The sequence below is a fragment of the Leopardus geoffroyi genome, chromosome A2 (assembly GCF_018350155.1).
Source record: "Leopardus geoffroyi isolate Oge1 chromosome A2, O.geoffroyi_Oge1_pat1.0, whole genome shotgun sequence".
NCBI classification, from domain to species: Eukaryota; Metazoa; Chordata; class Mammalia; order Carnivora; family Felidae; genus Leopardus; species Leopardus geoffroyi.
This window is the reverse complement of record NC_059331.1, coordinates 59352998-59370817: the sequence shown is the minus strand read 5'-3', so window position 1 is coordinate 59370817 and position 17820 is coordinate 59352998. Positions and strand designations below refer to the sequence as shown.

The 17820-nt window shown below is 42.2% G+C and overlaps 1 protein-coding gene across 2 annotated transcripts in view; it reads right to left on the bottom strand.

The window, feature by feature from the left end:
- The window catches only part of TXNRD3 (thioredoxin reductase 3), a 69628-nt gene that overhangs the window by 12561 nt on the left and 39247 nt on the right, over nucleotides 1-17820 (bottom strand). Inside the window, exons 11-14 of one of the 2 annotated variants that reach the window (XM_045494040.1) lie at nucleotides 14918-14994; nucleotides 13708-13864; nucleotides 9672-9779; nucleotides 7925-8048 (exon numbers count right to left, since the gene is read on the bottom strand). In XM_045494040.1, the coding sequence (XP_045349996.1) occupies nucleotides 8010-8048; nucleotides 9672-9779; nucleotides 13708-13864; nucleotides 14918-14994 (381 nt within the window). In that variant the 3' untranslated portion in view covers nucleotides 7925-8009. Of the gene's footprint in view, nucleotides 1-7924; nucleotides 8049-9671; nucleotides 9780-13707; nucleotides 13865-14917; nucleotides 14995-17820 lie in introns of those variants that run through there. The other variant, XM_045494039.1, reaches the window with a different exon arrangement.

The window sequence follows — 17820 nt, the reverse complement described above, 5'->3', positions numbered from 1 at the left end:
TTTAATCCATTTACATTCAGTGTTATTATAGAAAGATACGGGTTTAGAGTCATTGTGATGTCTGTATGTTTTATGCTTGTAGTGACGTCTCTGGTATTTTGTCTCACAGGGTCCCCCTTAGGATCTCTTGTAGGGCTGGTTTAGTGGTGACGAATTCCTTCAGTTTTTGTTTGTTTGGGAAGACCTTTATCTCTCCTTCTATTCTAAATGACAGACTTGCTGGATAAAGGATTCTTGGCTGCATATTTTTTCTGTCTAGCACACTGAAAATCTCATGCCAATTCTTTCTGGCCTGCCAAGTTTCAAAAGAGAGATCAGTCACGAGTCTTATAGGTCTCCCTTTATATGTGAGGGCACGTTTACCCCTTGCTGCTTTCAGAATTTTCTCTTTATCCTTGTATTTTGCCAGTTTCACTATGATATGTCGCGCAGAAGATCGATTCAAGTTACGTCTGAAGGGAGTTCTCTGTGCCTCTTGGATTTCAATGCCTTTTTCCTTCCCCAGTTCAGGGAAGTTCTCAGCTATTATTTCTTCAAGTACCCCTTCAGCACCTTTCCCTCTCTCTTCCTCCTCTGGGATACCAATTATGCGTATATTATTTCTTTTTAGTGTATCACTTAGTTCTCTAATTTTCCCTTCATACTCCTGGATTTTTTTATCTCTCTTTCTCTCAGCTTCCTCTTTTTCCATAACTTTATCTTCTAGTTCACCTATTCTCTCCTCTGCCTCTTCAATCCGAGCTGTGGTGGTTTCCATTTTGTTTTGCATTTCATTTAAAGCATTTTTCAGCTCCTCGTGACTGTTCCTTAGTCCCTTGATCTCTGTAGCAAGGGATTCTCTGCTGTCCTGTATACTGTTTTCAAGCCCGGCGATTAATTTTATGACTATTATTCTGAATTCACTTTCTGTTATATTATTTAAATCCTTTTTGATCAGCTCATTAGCTGTTGTTATTTCCTGGAGATTCTTCTGAGGGGAATTCTTCCGCTTGGTCATTTTGGATAGTCCCTGGCGTGGCGAGGACCTGCAGGGCACTTCCCCTGTGCTGTGGTGTATAACTGGAGTTGGTGGGCGGGGCCGCAGTCCGACCTGATGTCTGCCCCCAGCCCACCGCTGGGGCCACAGTCAAACTGGTGTGTGCCTTCTCTTCCCCTCTCCTAGGGGTGGGATTCACTGTGGGGTGGTGTGGCCCGTCTGGGCTACTTGCACACTGCCAGGCTTGTGATGCTGGGGATCTGGCGTATTAGCTGGGGTGGGTAGGCAAGGTGCACAGGGGCAGGAGGGGCAGGCTTAGCTCGCTTGTCCTTAGGTGATCCACTTCAGGAGGGGCCTTGTGGCAGTGGGAGGGAGTCAGATCCGCTGCAGGAGGTTTGGCTCCTCTTCCGTGGGCCTCTCGTCTGCGCTTGGCTCCGGCGACTCCGTTCTGCTAATCCTCTGGTGGTTTTCTGGGTTATTTAGGCAGGTGTAGGTGGAATCTAAGTGATCAGCAGGACGCGCGGTGAGCCCAGCGTCCTCCTACGCCGCCATCTTCCCTCCGTCCCCCAATAGTTTCTCAAGGAGAATTTATTTTTGTGTATATCTGCTGTAGGTCTTATATGGTTTTCACTCCTTTCACTCCTTAATTCCTCTACTCTTGCCTTTTTTGTACTTAGTTTATTTTTTGTAGTGCACCATTTTGACTGCCTTATTCTTTCCTTTTTGGTATATTTAAAGTTATTATCATAGTAGTTACCTTGGGAATTATAATTAACACCTGAAATTTATAATAATCTTGTTGGAATAGTACCTACTTAGTTGCAATAGTATGCAAACATTCTGCTTCTATATACCTCCATCCCCCCCACCTTTTATATTCTTACTTCACAGAACACATTTTATACAATGCATGCTCATTAACTTGGATTTATAATTATGTTTGCTACATTTTCCTTTTAAATCACACAGCCAAAAGAGAGAAGTTACAAACCAAACCAAAAGTGCAGTAACACAGGTTATGCACCTAAGAAGTTATCTTTGCTAGTGTTCTTTGACTTTTCCGATAGCTTCTAGTGTCCTTTCATTTCTGTCTGAAGGAGTCTTTACAGCATTTCTTTAGGGCAGGTCTCCTAGTAAATTTACTCAGTTTTTATTTTTCTGGAAATATCCTAATATCCTTCATTTCTGGGGGCGCCTGGGTGGCTCAGTCAGTGAAGCGCCCGACTCTTGATTTCAGCTCAGGTCATGATCTCACGGTTTGGGAGTTCAAGCCCTGCATCGTGCTCTGCTCTGATGTTGCAGAGCCTGCTGTGGATCCTGTCTCCCTCTCTCTCTCTGCCCCTCCCCTGCTTGCACTATCTCTCTCTCTCTCAAAATAAATAAGTTAATTAAAAAAATATATATCCTGGGGCGCCTGGGTGGCTCAGTTGGCTAAGCGTCCAACTTCGGCTCAGGTCATCATCTCGCGGTTTGTGAGTTCAAGCCCCGTGTCGGGCTCTGTGCTGACAGCTCAGAGCCTGGAGCCTGCTTCGGATTCTGTGTCTCCCTCTCTCTCTGCCCCTCCCCTGCTCACGCTCTCTCTCAAAAATAAATAAACGTAAGAAAAAAAATTTTATAAAAAAATATATATCCTTCATTTCTGAAGGACAGATTTGCCAGATACAGAAGTCTTGGATGATAGTTTTCTTTCTGGACTTTAACTATTTCACCCCACTGTCTTCCAGCCTCCGTTGTTATGAAAAATCAGCCGTTTACCCTGTGAAAGACCTTTCCATATGATGAGTTGCTTCCCTCTGGCTGCTTTTAAAACTCGCTCTTTTTCTTAGGGTTTGAACAATTTGATTGTAGTTGTCAGCATGGATCTCTGAGATTACCCTGCTTGGTTGTGTAGGTTGACTATTTCATCAAATCTGGGAAGTTTTGCCCATTACTTCCTCAAATATTTCTTCTGCCTCTTATTTTCTCCCGTCTCCTACTGGGACTCTTTTAAGGCATAGGCTAGCATGCTTCACGCTGTCCCACTCGTCTCTTGGGATTTCTTCATTTTTCTCCATTCCTTTTTCTTTCTGCTGTGCAGACTGTAATTTCAATGGTCTTATTTTCAAGTTCATTGATGCTTTCTTCTGCATACTTACATATATGCTGCTGAACCCTTCGAGCGAGTATTTCAACTCAGTTATTGTACTTTTCAGTTCCAGGATTTCTTCTTGGTTCTTTTTCATAATTTCTATCTCTGGAATGATATTTTGTTCAGACACTGTTCTCCTGATTTCCTTTAGTTATTTGTCCACAGTTTCCTTTAGCTCACTGAATATATTTAACATTGATTTAATAGTCAATTTAATGTCTTTGACTAATAATTCGAAAGTCTGGGCTTCTTCTGGAACAGTTTCTGTCAAACTCTTTTTTCCTTTTCTGGGTTTTTTTTTTTTTTTTTCCTTTGGTAGGTTGTTACTAGTTAAACCGTGTCCTCCCAAAATTCATAAGTTGAAGTCCTAGCCCATGGTATCTTAGTATGTGATCAAATAGGGTCAATGTGTGTGTAATTAGTTAAGATGAGGTCATTCTAGAGTAGGGTGGTTCCCATAATCCACTGTGACCGGTGTCCTTGTAAAAAAGGAAAATTTTAGATAATCTCACACACAAATGGGAATCCCAAGGAAAGGTAAGATCTACAAGCCAAGGAATGACAAAGACTGCCAGCAAAACACCAAAACTAGGAAAGAGGGATGGAACAGATTCTCCCTCACAGAAATCAAATGGAAACAACCCTGTCAACACCTTGATGGTGGACTTCTAACCTCTAGAACTGTGAGTCAATAGAATTTTGTGGTTTAAACCCCAATTTGTGGTACTTTGTTGTGGTAGTCCTGGCAAACGAATATATGCTGTGTTTTTTCCCTTAAGCCTGGACATTCTGAGTATTAGAATATGGTACCTGGAAATTATATATTTCCACACCTCAGAGATGGCTAGGGTTTCTTGCTTGTTGAGAGCTAGAGTTATCCACATATGACTTTTCCAAACTGTTTTTGCATACTATATGTTCATTGTTGTGGTTTCTGTTCCATTGTCTCGGAGATCAGCCAGGGACCTGATAAAGATGTCCTTAAATGTCTGACTCCCAAAAAGGGGGGGTGGGGTGGGGGGAGAAGGGAGTATTCTCTCTTGAAGTCCCACTGCAGCAGGGAAGCCACTTCAGCTTGTGGAGGTTGGTGCCGAACCCTCAGTCATCAGAAGCAAGGATCAGCAGTCAAAACACCGCCCCAATTTCTGGAGGACAAGGTCCTTACTGCCCACTCTGACACCAGCCAGCTGCACCAGGCACAGAGGCCACCAACCCAGCAGCTACCCACCATGGTGCTGGCTCTGTGGGATGTCAGCCATTAGGAAAACACAGAAACCCACCACAGATCCCTAGCCTCGTCCTCAAGTTCTCCTCTGGGCACTGAAAGTACACAACTAGGCTCGAGGGTTCCAAAAGAATTGCTTCAACCATTTCCCACCAGTTCAGATGTTGTCTCAGTGAAGGGATGGATTCCCGGAGCTTCCCTGCTTCGCCATTTTCCATAACATCACTGTTGTCCATCCATCTTTATCGTTGGGTAGTAGTCCCTGGTATGGATGTACCGCCTTTTGTCTAACCATTCATCTGCTGAAGAATATTTGTTTTTTTCCCAAATTGGAGCTATTATGAATAAAGCTGCTACAAAATTCACGTATACATGTTAAGACTGCATTCCTTTGGGATAAATGCCCATCCAATTGGGTTTTTTAAATTTCTGCTATCATCTCTTGCATTTACAACAGGTGTCTGTTGGTTCTCTTAATGTTACTTCTGAAAGATGTCCTAGTCTATGTTCATGAGTATAATACATTATTCCTGTGCATGGGTACAGTCTGTTTCTTGCAAGTTTGATAACCTTTGATTGCTCATATTAAATGCTGGGAATTAAAAAGATGTTTGACTTTGGGGGTGATAGAACTGTGTTTTATCTTGATTCTAATGACGGTTTCAACTGTTTGAACTCATAAAACTGTACACACACAAAATAAATCTTCATTTTTCTTTAAGTAAATTATGCCTCAATTAAAGATATTTTTCAAAGATTAAAAGCTTTGAGCTCATGTTTACAGCAAACTGAATCTGAACTTTACTGTCCAATTATCTAACAGGGAAGTTTATTTGGGAACCTTTATTCAGTATCTTCAGGTCATTCTCAATGGGCTTGTCAGAGTCCCTGGAGAAATCAGATTCTACCAACCTCTAGCCAGAGAAGGGTGACCGCTGGTTGCCAGAGTTCCGGGAGGTCAGTGGGAGGAACCGTATTTGCTCATTTCAGGACTGTGCTGGGATAACGTCCACGTCTTCATTTGATCCCAGTGCCCCCAGTCAAGAGGATTTGGTTTTATCTATCTCCAGAAAATAACCGTCCAGGTATTTACCAGTGTGTGGAAAGTGCTCTGTAGAGTGTCAGGGAGGTAAGAGTCTCACTCTTTCTTAAATGGGCTTTCAGTCTGCTGATGTCAGCTGGCCCCTCCAAGTCCCTCCCAGAAGTACATGGCGTTCCTAATTTTTGAGGCTTGATGACTCTGATGAGAAGCGAAGTTATGTTTCTTGATACCTGTTTATAACCTTTTTTCTTTTTTTTAACCACTCATCTATCTCCTTTTCCCCCTAAAATCTCATTGCTGTTTCTCTCCTTTACTATCCCCCTATCCTTGAGAGATTATTTTTAAAGGCAGATCCCTTTCCCTCCACATCACTCTATTGTCTTTGGCACTGAATGTCCTTATAAAAAAGCCTGGGGCCAGGTTGGTTCATTGGCCTTGTGAATGACTAGCTTACCTAGAACATGTTTGTGTCAATCGTGCTACATCAGTTTCTCCTAGAAAATGGTATGTCATTTCAATCTTCAAATTCAGTCATTCTTTAATATTAGGATGCTTTCTTCTGTCACATTTCCGAATACCACTTCTGGACCACTTGTCGGATTTTCCACTGCAAGGTGTGAATTATATTTATGTTGGCTCATCCTTGTTTATGCATATCTATCATCTGTATCTCAACCTTTCCTATGTAATGAACTTTATTCTCAGTCATCTGCTTCTTTTGGTTCCAAGGTATTTGGTAGCTCAGCGATAGAGTGGTTTTGATGGTCAACATGACCTTAACAGTCAGTACAGATCTTACTCCCCCGCTCCCTCGTTCCACATAACACGTATTCAGTAGGAAGAGAGTGGGCTGTTTCACCCAGGAGAAACCCCGATATCTCTTTCTTTCTCATTTCTATCTCTTCTCCTAAGTGGCAGTATCAGGAATGGAATCACTGCACTGGGGGAAAAACATACAGTTTCTTTTTATCTGTCTCCTTTAGGTAATAATTTCCCTAGTGTTGGCAGGGGTGCTTAGCCTCACCTTTTCTATATCATAGTAATAAGCAAGGGGAACTAGAAGCCTACAGATTGTGCCATAAATGTGGTGAGTTTTTAGAACAAACCGTAGACCAGTGTGACTGGACCATTATAAGCAGGACAGACAGCAAGCGAATGGCCTGATTACATGATGTCTCTTCTTACAAACAGTGAGGAGTTCAGATAGTATTTTCTGAACACCGGGAAATCATCAAAAAGCCTTACGCTGGGAAAGGGCATAACTGATATATATATATATATATATATATATATATATATATATATATATACACACATATATATATATATGTATATATATATACACATATATATATATATGTGTATATATATATATACATACATATATATATATTTATTTTTGAGACAGAGAGATAGAGCATGAACAGGGGAGGGTCAGAGAGAAAGGGAGACACAGAATCTGAAACAGGCTCCAGGCTCTGAGCTGTCAGCACAGAGCCTGACGAGGGGCTCGAACTCATGGACCGCGAGATCATGACCTGAGCCGAAGTTGGATGCTTAACCAACTGAGCCACCCAGGCGCCCCTGATCTAAATTTTTTTTTTTTTTTTTCAATGTTTATTTATTTTTGGGACAGAGAGAGACAGAGCATGAACGGGGGAGGGGCAGAGAGAGAGGGAGACACAGAATCAGAAACAGGCTCCAGGCTCTGAGCCATCAGCCCAGAGCCCGACGCGGGCCTCGAACTCACGGACCGCGAGATCATGACCTGGCTGAAGTCGGACGCTTAACCGACTGCGCCACCCAGGCGCCCCCCTGATCTAAATTTTTAAAAGCTCTTCTGGTTGATGTGTGATGACCAGGTTGGTGTGGACTAAGAGTGAGCTGAATGCAGGAAGAACAGAAGATGATGGTGGACTGACATAGGCTGGGGAGGGCACGGATGAAAAGAAGCAGGAACACACAAGACATACTCTACGAGCAAAACTGATAGCACTTCCTGGCGAACTATTGATGGTGACCAACAAGGAAGCCTTAAGGATGGCTCTCAGGTACATCAGCATGTAGAGGGAGTCTTCCCTGGGAACCAAGGATTTTAATAGACTCCCAAAGGAATTCATATTGAAACAGGTTAAAACCTTGGTTCTAGACACTTGAAAATTTTGTATTTTACCAGAGAGCACATCAACACAGCCATATTTTGGCCTCTTCAGGAATTACTTTTTTAATACACTGTGCTGTGGCATTATGCCATGGTATTGCGTTTCTGGCTCTAATAAGAAACAGCTCTATAAAACCCATAATTATATTTACGAAGGGGGTACTTTCAGGCGATTGTTCACCATATCTCAAAGCCCGTTTTGTGAAAACTTGAGAAATCTCCCTCAATTCTCCCTCCCCCAGTCAGGTGGCAGGAAACGCAGAGGTAGATTTTTAGGTTAATTCTAAAGTAAGTCTATGGGACTTCATGGCATGAATTCTGCAAACTAACAAATTCGAGGGTTTTTTTTATATTAAATATAATTTCTAACATTCCTTTTTCTTCTAACACCATTCTATTCTTTTTTCTTCCCACCTCGATATCCTCACTTTGAAAAAATATTATCTATGTGTTTTTGAGAGGCTTCCCCAAGTCTCTTCACAACAGGAATTTAAAAAAAAATAATAGACCAAATTTCTGATTAGTAAATTTAAAAAATAATAAATAAATAAATAAATAAGAAAGAAAGAAAGAAAGAGAGAAAGAAAGAAAGAAAAGGTTAGTTGATCTGTAGTGACCTTAGGAAAAAGGTCCTGACATAATCCCAGAAACCCAGGGAACTCTTTTCCTATAAAGACGTTCCTCTGTCTGGCACATAGCCTTCTATGTTCTTCCTCTCATGTGCCTGTCTTTCTATCTTAATTTCTCATTAACTTCAAATGTTTTGAACTAAGCGTTAAACCCGTAACTGTTCACATGGTTCCAAAACTCAAGTCAAAGTTCACCACTGCAGAAAATAAATGACCTGTTCCTACAAGGAATTACAAACACTGATCAAATACTATCCTCTAAAACGTCTGCTTCTCATTGAAAACAACCATCTAAAATAACATTATAAAGTATACATGTAGTTTTAAGTAGTCTTCAATCCCAGTGCGGGGCTCAAAGTGGGGCCTGAACTCATGACCCTGAGATCAAGACTTGAGCTGAGTCAGACGCTTAACCGACTGAGCCACCCAGGGGCCCCAACATTATAAAGTTTTAATCATGTATAGAGAAATGTATATAAGGCCACTTAACTAGTGCTGTCACTTAAAGGAATTCCCAGTAACTGAGGTGCCTTCAAGGGAGAAGAACGATATTTTAATTCTCTTTTGCTGAAAACATCAAGTACTAATCATCTTCCTGCTCTTTTTACTCCTCCCTATCCCCCCTATGTTGGAAGGGTGTGCGGAAAAAAACCCATTCAACCTGTTCATCAAAATACAACGTAAGAAAATATTTACTTAGAAGCTTGTTATGATTGGATGGGGCAGGGGCGACAGGGAAGTGGAAATAAACGTGTATGGAGGACATCTTTTTGGGAATCTGACAGCCCACAGCCCACAACAGGCTGACAACCCTGGGAACTGTCCCACCTCCCACCCCCCTACTCCTCCCCCCACCCCCCGCCCACTGGAGGCCATAAACAATGCAGGCTCCCAGAGCCGTGTGGATGTGACACGAGCCTGGCTACCGCCATGTGGAATGGAAGTGGGTGCACGGTTGACCTAATTCGGACCCATCAGATGTCATCTCCCATAATTTGGAATTGAGACTGAGAAACAGTGAGTCAGTTGATTCCTCCTAAGACCAGCACTATGGGATAGCTCGTCTGTCGAAGAAAGACCATATTTTGGCTGCTATGTGCATACCAGGGGCAAATACAGTCCGTGTGCAAAAAGCAGAAGAATGAACCGCATGCACGCGACTTGCAGTTCCTGGTTCTTAGCTCTTCCTGAGGCATTGATCCCCTCCCGCATTCCTAAAAGTTTTATAGTAACTTGTGCTTCCTCGTATAAGCTTACTCCAATAGACGTTTGTCACTTGTGACCCTAAGTCCTAATGCATACGTTGTATGTCTCCCTTCCCCCAGCTGTATTATTATTAGCTAGACAAGGAGAGTTTAAATTACTGAATTCCTAATTTTCCTAAAACAGGAATATGATTTCCTACAATACAACCGTTACGGTAATGTGCAAAACAAAAAGCGACAGCAAAGTCAGTTGACAGAAAGAGAACTTCTAAAAAAGTAAGCAGTAAATTAAAACACAATCTTACTTCGAGATTCTCTTTTTTATACACTTCAATAGCTTTCTCTTCAGATAATCCACAGCAGCCGTATTCCAAAGGAGTAAACACTGTAGTCGGAACATTAATGTAATCACACTGAAAGATAAACAAATTACATCTGCTTATTTTGGGACACTTTTCACAGCAAACATCTACATTACATACATCTACAGAAGGAGAATAAGGAAGTCCGGTTCAATGTGACTCATTTTACCCTATCACTGCGTCGGTGCATTCGAAATAACCCAAAAGGATGGGGCGAGCCCAACTCCAGGGCAGAGACCAGCTCTCCCAGAGCCCACACCCGACTTCCGTTTCTGAAACAGAGCAGTAGGGGCGGAGTGCCTCCAGAGACTCTCTAAAATGTCTTCTTTCCATCCCCGGGATTCCAGACCCCGCTCCCCCGGAACACCTTTACCAGGCAACCGAGAATCACACTATCTCGGTGGGAGCTGAGACCACCCTTGGCCGTTCACGTAACTACAAAGAAGCAGTTCGACAGTGTTGGAGGGGGTGACTGCCCTGGACCCATCAAGGGGAGATGGTGTATGTATGGTGGGGGGATAACGTGGGGACCGGGATCTCATAGGTCCTGTGGTTCTGGCAGAGCCCCCAGAGAGCCCTTATGAGACTAAGGCAGGGTGTGAGTGGACATCACAGGGAGACTGCAGACCCTGAGCCCTACACGCATCTCCCAGCAGCTCTGTGCACCTGCCTGTGGGAAAGTGAGTGTGAGTGCAGGTGGCATCTCTGCCTGCAGGAGGGTGTCTTTGTGACAGCTGGAGGAGAACGGGAACACACTGGCGGAAGTGTCATAAAAACCTCGCGTGGAGAGAAAGGGTGCAGCAGCACAGAAACGATAGAGGGTACAACCAGAGATAGAGGTCTCTAGGCCCATCCATCCATAGCCCCTTAAGGGGCGACACTGCCCATAGCACTGCGTGGCCCCCCAACCTTGCCAACAGGTTGTTGGTGATTAGGTCAAGGGTGACAAAGAAAGCCAAGGCATAAGCTGGCCAGAAACCTATGTAGAAAAAGATAAGCTACGTTAATCAAATTCTTTCTTTTGCAGGAAGATGAGCTCGAAGCAAAGAAAGAATCCCCTGGTGGCCGTGGAGCCGTAGCCAAGTTAGGCTAATGGAAGAGCACCCTGTGAAGCAGAGCACCCCCAGAGCAGCCGTGACCCCAGACCCAGTTCTAGCTCCAAACGCAGTGCGGCCCGGTCCCAGAATGCCGCTTATTCAGAGTCACTGTGCATTGCAACTTACTAACTTACAGGATCATTGTAAGAAACCCCCTCAGTTTGCGTCACGTGAGTGAGTCTCTATTTCTCATTACCCAAGACAAAAACCAATCAACACGCCACCAGGTATCCCTCTATCGGTGAGGTGGACGGTATACATGGGCCTAGAATCTTTGAGTTATGTGCTCTAATACCACTTCAGTCTTGCTAACCTACAAATCATGGCTAAGCCAAGGATTTTTCTTTTCTTCCACGCGGCTAGAGAAAAATCACATAACCACAGGGACTGCCTTCGTCTTTCCAGACTTCTCTCAGGCCCTCAGATATTCATTGATTCATTTGCAGTTGCACCGTGAATAATGTGGGGGTTGGGGTGCTGAACCCCCATGCAGTCAAAAACCCATCTATGGCTTTTGATCCCACCCTGCCCCGAAAAAGTTAGCTACGAATAGCCTACTGTTGACTGGGAAGCCTTACCAATAACACAAACAGTCAACTAATACATGTTATTACGTTATACGTATTGGATATTGCATTCTCGCAATACGGTAAGCTAGAGAAAAGAAAATGTTATTGAGAAAATCATAAGGAAAAGAAAATACATCTATAGCACTGTCCTGTGTTTACTGAAAAGAATCCACTGTAAGTGGACCCACACAGTTCAAACCCTTGATGATCAAGGGTCGGCTGTATTGACCAGCAACTGACCCCGTGTCCCACGGCTTACGGGGGAGGCTTATTCTCAATGGATGCTTTTTGTCTCTGGTGTCCTAACAATTAAGGATAATGAAGAAGAAATGCCTCAGTGATCCTTCCTTTCATCTGAAACACTTTTTCCACATCTTAGACCATCTCCTCCAACTGATTTGGACTTCGTCTTGCCTTGCCTGTAGCCTTCCTTTTGGTCCTGTACCTTAATGCTCACTTTTTCTTCATACCCTAACCACACTGCTCCTCAAAGCCACCTGGATTGACTTCTCGGAGCATTAGGCAACTACTCTGCCTCCATACACCCCAAAATGCTAACTGCATTGTGACACTGTATGTTCAGCATCCCAGGCCCCACCCATTGACACCTGCAGACCCACATCCTAGCAATGCCTCCATGTATACGTTCAAAGTCTTCATTCATGACCTCACGAGGTATCTGGTGCGATAAAAAAGCAGAACACAGCATCCTTTACGAAGCATGTGTGCTCAGAACGCTTCACCTGAACTGAATCATGCAAAACCATCAGAGAAATTCAGAATAGAGACACTACAAGGAAAGCAGTCTGAATTCATCAAGAATCAAAGTCATGAAAAACAAAACAAGCAGACAATTAAAGGCAGGGGGACAACGCCAGTCTAAAAGAGCTTTAAGGGTCAGAAGAGTTGAGTGTGCCACGGTAAGCAAACACGTGCACATGCGCACATGTGATGGACATCTGAGGAAATCTGAACAGTGTTTCATTTTTGTTGAATTTCTCAGATAGAATAAGAGAACTGTGGTTATGGAAGTAAATACCCTTGTTCTCAGAAGATGTGTGTTGAAGTATACAGGTGCCAAAGGTCACTGATGCCTGCCACTTACCTCAAAAAGCTCTGGAAAAACAAAGTACACGCGTGTACACATACATATTCAGAAAAGGAGAGAGAGCCAAGATGGCAAAATGTTAATAATGGGGGGATCTGGAAGAAAGGGTAATATGGGTGATTGTTACTATTCTTCCTGTGGTTTAACATCTTTCTAAACAAAAAGATAGAGGGAATAAAGGTCTCAACAGTCCCCACCGCGTAGAGAAGGCCTTTCCAATTCGTTACTGTGGCACGAGATTTTTTTTTTTTATAAATTTTTTTTAATGTTTATTTTTGAGAGAGAGCTAGAGGGCGAGCAGGGGAGGGGCAGAGAGAGACAAAGAATCTGAAGCAACCTCCAGGCTCCAAGCTGTCAGCACAGAGCCCGATGCAGGGCTCAAACTCACAGACCGCGAGATCATGAAACTGAGCCGAAGTCAGATGCTTAACCGAGCCACCCAGGCACTCCTGGAATGCTGTAGGTATTGTGAAAGGGACAGTTCCTCGTGTGGAACAGAACATTTAGCATTCCTCACCCCCACCCACGCCCTTCCTCCGCCAACACTTGCACACGTCCAGAGTGCTCTCATGGAGTGGGGCACGACGTCTCCAGTTGGGAACTCTAACAGACTGCTCACAGTCCTGGAGCAAACCAAGCCCTGCTGAGCTCTGTGCTTGCCTCTGCATTATCTACTTACCAGAACAGTCCTGTGCTTCCTCAGTTTTTAATTACTCATCCTGCAAAGCCAGTACCACATCTTTGATCGAACGCAATGAAAGGTGCAGGACATGGTAGGAATCATCTCCGTCACACTTGGCAGAGGCAAAACTGAGGCACAGAGACTTGAAACAACCTGACCAGGTTCACACACACACCAGCAGGCACTGAAGTCAGGGCCAGCAGCCATCCACCTGGGACACCTTTATCAGTCCAATCAGTCACAACTAACTGCCCCTTGTCTCACCTTACTCATAATCCCCCACCCACCTGGGAAGCCCTTTGGCACTGGATCCATGCCAATCCTTCGTATATCACCCAGCATCTTGCACATCTTGCCATCTTGCACATGGTAGGCACTCAAACAGTATTTGTTGAAAATCATTAGTAAATACTAATTTATCTGTGAGGAACCCTTTACTTGCAAAACAAGCACACAAGTGTTGATTCTTTTAATCGCAATTTTGATTTAGATATCATCTCAAAAACGACAGCAGGAAACTCACCTTTTCCAAACAGCCCCCAAAAAGTCTTCGAGCCAGCAGCTTGCCTGCCTGTATGGCAACGGGTGTGAGCTCAAGTTTACCCTCCAGAATATCCCCAACAGCGTACACGTAGGGCACATTGGTCTGTTCCACATCGTTTACTGGTATTTTGCCAGTCCTTGAAGATTTTGGGAAGGAAACAAAACACATTATGGCTCACTCCGTACTGCTGCATGACTACCACTAACTCTTCCAAGAGAAAATGACTAAACACGTAAAGACCTGCCTCCAAGAAGTGATGCACCTCAGGCATCAATGTCTATAACACCAATGGCTAAAATCATAAGGGTTTCTGCAGCTCCAAAAAAGCCACCTTTTGGGTTGGTGAAACCACGCTCATTTTCTAGATGCCAAGGATATCTCCAGATTTCCCCCAAGTCCCACTTAGAGCTTTGAAGTTTTTCTCCTTGCTTGACCAACGACATAAAAATTCACTCTAAATCAAACAGTGGATGAATACATTTCCACAATTTATTTTTTAAGATCACTGTTTAATGTATCAGCTCTTTAAGACACACAATAAAGAATTACTGATTAATGAAAAAAACTGATACTAATAAAGAGCTGGACACTATCAACAATAGCCAAAATATGGAAAGAGCCCAAATGTCCATCGATGGATGAATGGATAAAGAAAATGTGGTGTACATATATTCAATGGAGTATTACCCGGCAAACAAAAAGAATTAAATCTTGCCATTTGTAACTACATGGATGGAACTAGAAGGTATTATGCTAAGTGAAATTAGTCAGAGAAAGACAAATATCATATGACTTCACTCAGATGAGGACTTTAAGATGAACACAAGGGAACGGGAACAAAAGTAATATAAAAACGGGGAGCAGGACAAAACATCAGAGACTCTTAAATATGGAGAACAAACAGGGTTACCGGAGGGGTTGTGGGAGGGGGGATGGGCTAAATGGATAAGGGGCATTAAGGAATCTACTCCTGAAATCATTGTGGCACTAAATGCTAACTAACTTGGATGTAAATTAAAAAAAGAAATAAAATGGTAAACAAACAAATACTTGCACAATACTTACTGTGAAATAAACTTAAAGCATTAACACTTTGCATCTTAATAACTAAATGGGAATTTCCAAGAGGTGGTCTGTAGAAACATTTTGCTTTGTGCAGCCACAGTGCAATGATCCCATGTGTACTCACTTCTTGTTGATTTTGACACCAATCTTATCCAAGCCCATTTTCCTCGTACAAGAGTCACGACCAATTGCTAACAAAACCTATATTTAGAGCCAGATCAAAACCACAAATTGTCAATATCAGGAATGAGAGAGGTTTGGAACATCACTAGAGATCTTTCAGACATTAAAAGGATAGTAGAATGTTATGAACACGCTGTGCCAAAATCATTTCCTCAGTTTAGATGAAATAGATTCCTTGAAATACTGTTCAACCAACTCACACACATGCAAATCTAAGTAACTCTATGTCATGTGCTAACTTATGTCCCCGCCCCCACCCCCCACAAATTCACGTGTTTTGTCTTAACCTCCAGTGCCTCAGAATGTAATGTGTTTGAAGACAGGGCGATTAAAGAATTAAGGCAAAATGAGGCTGTTGGGGGGGGCCCTAATCCAATATGACTGGTGTCCTTATAAAAACACGGAATTGGGAGACAGAAGACACAGACTATGGGGCAACCACCTGAGGACACAGGGAGAAGGTGCCATCTGTAGGCCACGGAAAGAGGCCTCAGAAGAAACCAAACCTGCTGACCCCTTGATCTGACTCATAGCCTCCAGAGATGTTAAGAAACTCAATTTCCCTTGCCATGTTATCTTATGGCAACCCTAGCAGACGAACACACCCTATACTTGTTAGAGAAAATGGATCCACCATTTGTAAACTTCCCATAAATTAACTCAAGACCCAAAGGACTTCACTGGTAAGGTCTCTCAAAACTTCAGTAAAAAATAATACTAAATATACAAACTTTTCCCAAAAAAAAGAAGAGGGAACACTTCCTAACTCCTTTTTATGAGACCAGCATAAACGACTGATACAGAAATCAAACAAGGATATTAAAATAAAATTATAAGCTGATACTTACGAACATAGATGCAGAATCCTAAAAAAAATGTCAACAAATAAAATACAGCGATATAGAAAACGGATAATTGATCATGACCAAGTGGAGTTTGTCCCCCAAAAGAAAATTTGGTTCAACATGCAAAAATCAATGTTATTAATCATATTAGCCAATTAATGGAGAAAATAATTTAATCATTAACCAATACATATGGGAAAGGAATTTGACAAAATTTAACACCTTTTGAGGATTTCAATTTAATCCTCAGAAGATGAAAAATAAAAGAAAACTTCCCCGACCTGAAAGAAGGCATTGGTAAAAAAATAAAATAAAATCTACAGCTTACATCCTAGCATGATGAAAGACTGAATGCTTCACCTTGTAGCAAGATAAAGATGTTTACCCTCAGTTTCTATTCAGCGTTGTCCTGCAGGACTTAGCAAGTGCAACAAGGCAAGAAAAAGAAAAAGCAAGTAGATTGAAAAGAAGAACAAAACTGGCTTTATATGTGGACATTAAGCCCAAGAATCTATAATAAGGCCAACGTGCAAAAATCACTCGCATTTGTATATGCTACCAACTAAATGCTATGAATTTAAAAGTTTTAAATACCATTTTATAAAAGCTTAAAAACGTGAAATCTTTAGGGATAAATTTAGCAAACTACATAAAAGACCTCTAGAGCAAAATAATAAAATATTGCCAAGAGAAACTACAGAGTACATAAATAAATGGAAAGACCTATGAAGTTCATGCACTGGAAAACTCAATACTGTTAAAATGGTCAGTTATTCCAAACTGATCTATATAATCAATATAATCCCAATCAAAGTCCCAGCAGGATTTTTTTCTGGTAGAAATTGACAAGCTGTTTTTAAAAGTGATACAGAACTGTAAAGGACCTAAACAAAGATGGAGGACTTACTCTACCTGTTCTAAAATTTGTTATAAAGCTTCAATACTCAAAACAATGTGGTGAAACCAGACAAATGATCAATGGGATGAAGGGTGCAGAAACAGATCCACAGTTAAACGGTCAGATGATTTCAATAAAGGCACCAGAGCAATGCAGGGGAAAAAGGGAAGTCTTCTCAACAAATGATACTGGAAACCCATATGGAAGAAAAAGAACCCATATTCCCACTTCATACTATAAACAAAAATTCAAGGTGTATTACAGACTTGAACATAAAAGAGAAAACTACAAAGCTGCAAGAAGAAAATGTAGGAGAATCGTTTCATGACCTTTAGGGATTTCTGAGAGCACACAGAAGGCATTAACCATAAAGCAAAACACTGATGAACTGGACTCCATAAAAACTTTAAAACTACTGCTCATCAAAAGATACTGTAAAAAAATAAATAGGAAAGTCACAGACGGGAAGAAAATATTCATAATACATCTACCTGAAAACTGAATGTATCCAAGATACATACAAAACTCCTTCAATTCAAGAATAAAAATTCAAGTAACAACAACAACAACAAAATGGACCAAAGACTTGGGGTGCCTGGGTGGTTCAGTCAGTTAGGCATCGACTTCAGCTCAGGTCATGATCTCACAGTTTGTGGATTTGAGCCCCACGTCGGGCTCTGTGCCGACAGCTCAGAGCCTGGAGCCTGCTTCGGATTCTGTGTCTCCCTCTCTCTCAAACATAAACATTAAAATTTTTTTTTTAAAAAAATGGACCAAAGACTTGAGCAGATACTTCATAATGGAAAAAATATAAATGGCCCGTGGGCATATGAAAAGTTGCTCAACATCATTAGTCACCAGGAAGACGCAAATTAGAACCATGAGAAGACACCACCACACATACACCAGAATGGCTAAAACGAAAAAGCCGGATAAGCCCGAACGTTGAGGACATGAGACAACCGAGACTCACACATGTAGCTGGTGGAGATATAAAGTGATTCATTCATTTAGAAGCTGTTTGGCAGTTTCTCAAAAAGTTAAACATAGAAACTATCCCGTGGCTGATTAATCACACTCGTAGGTATTTACCCGTGAGAT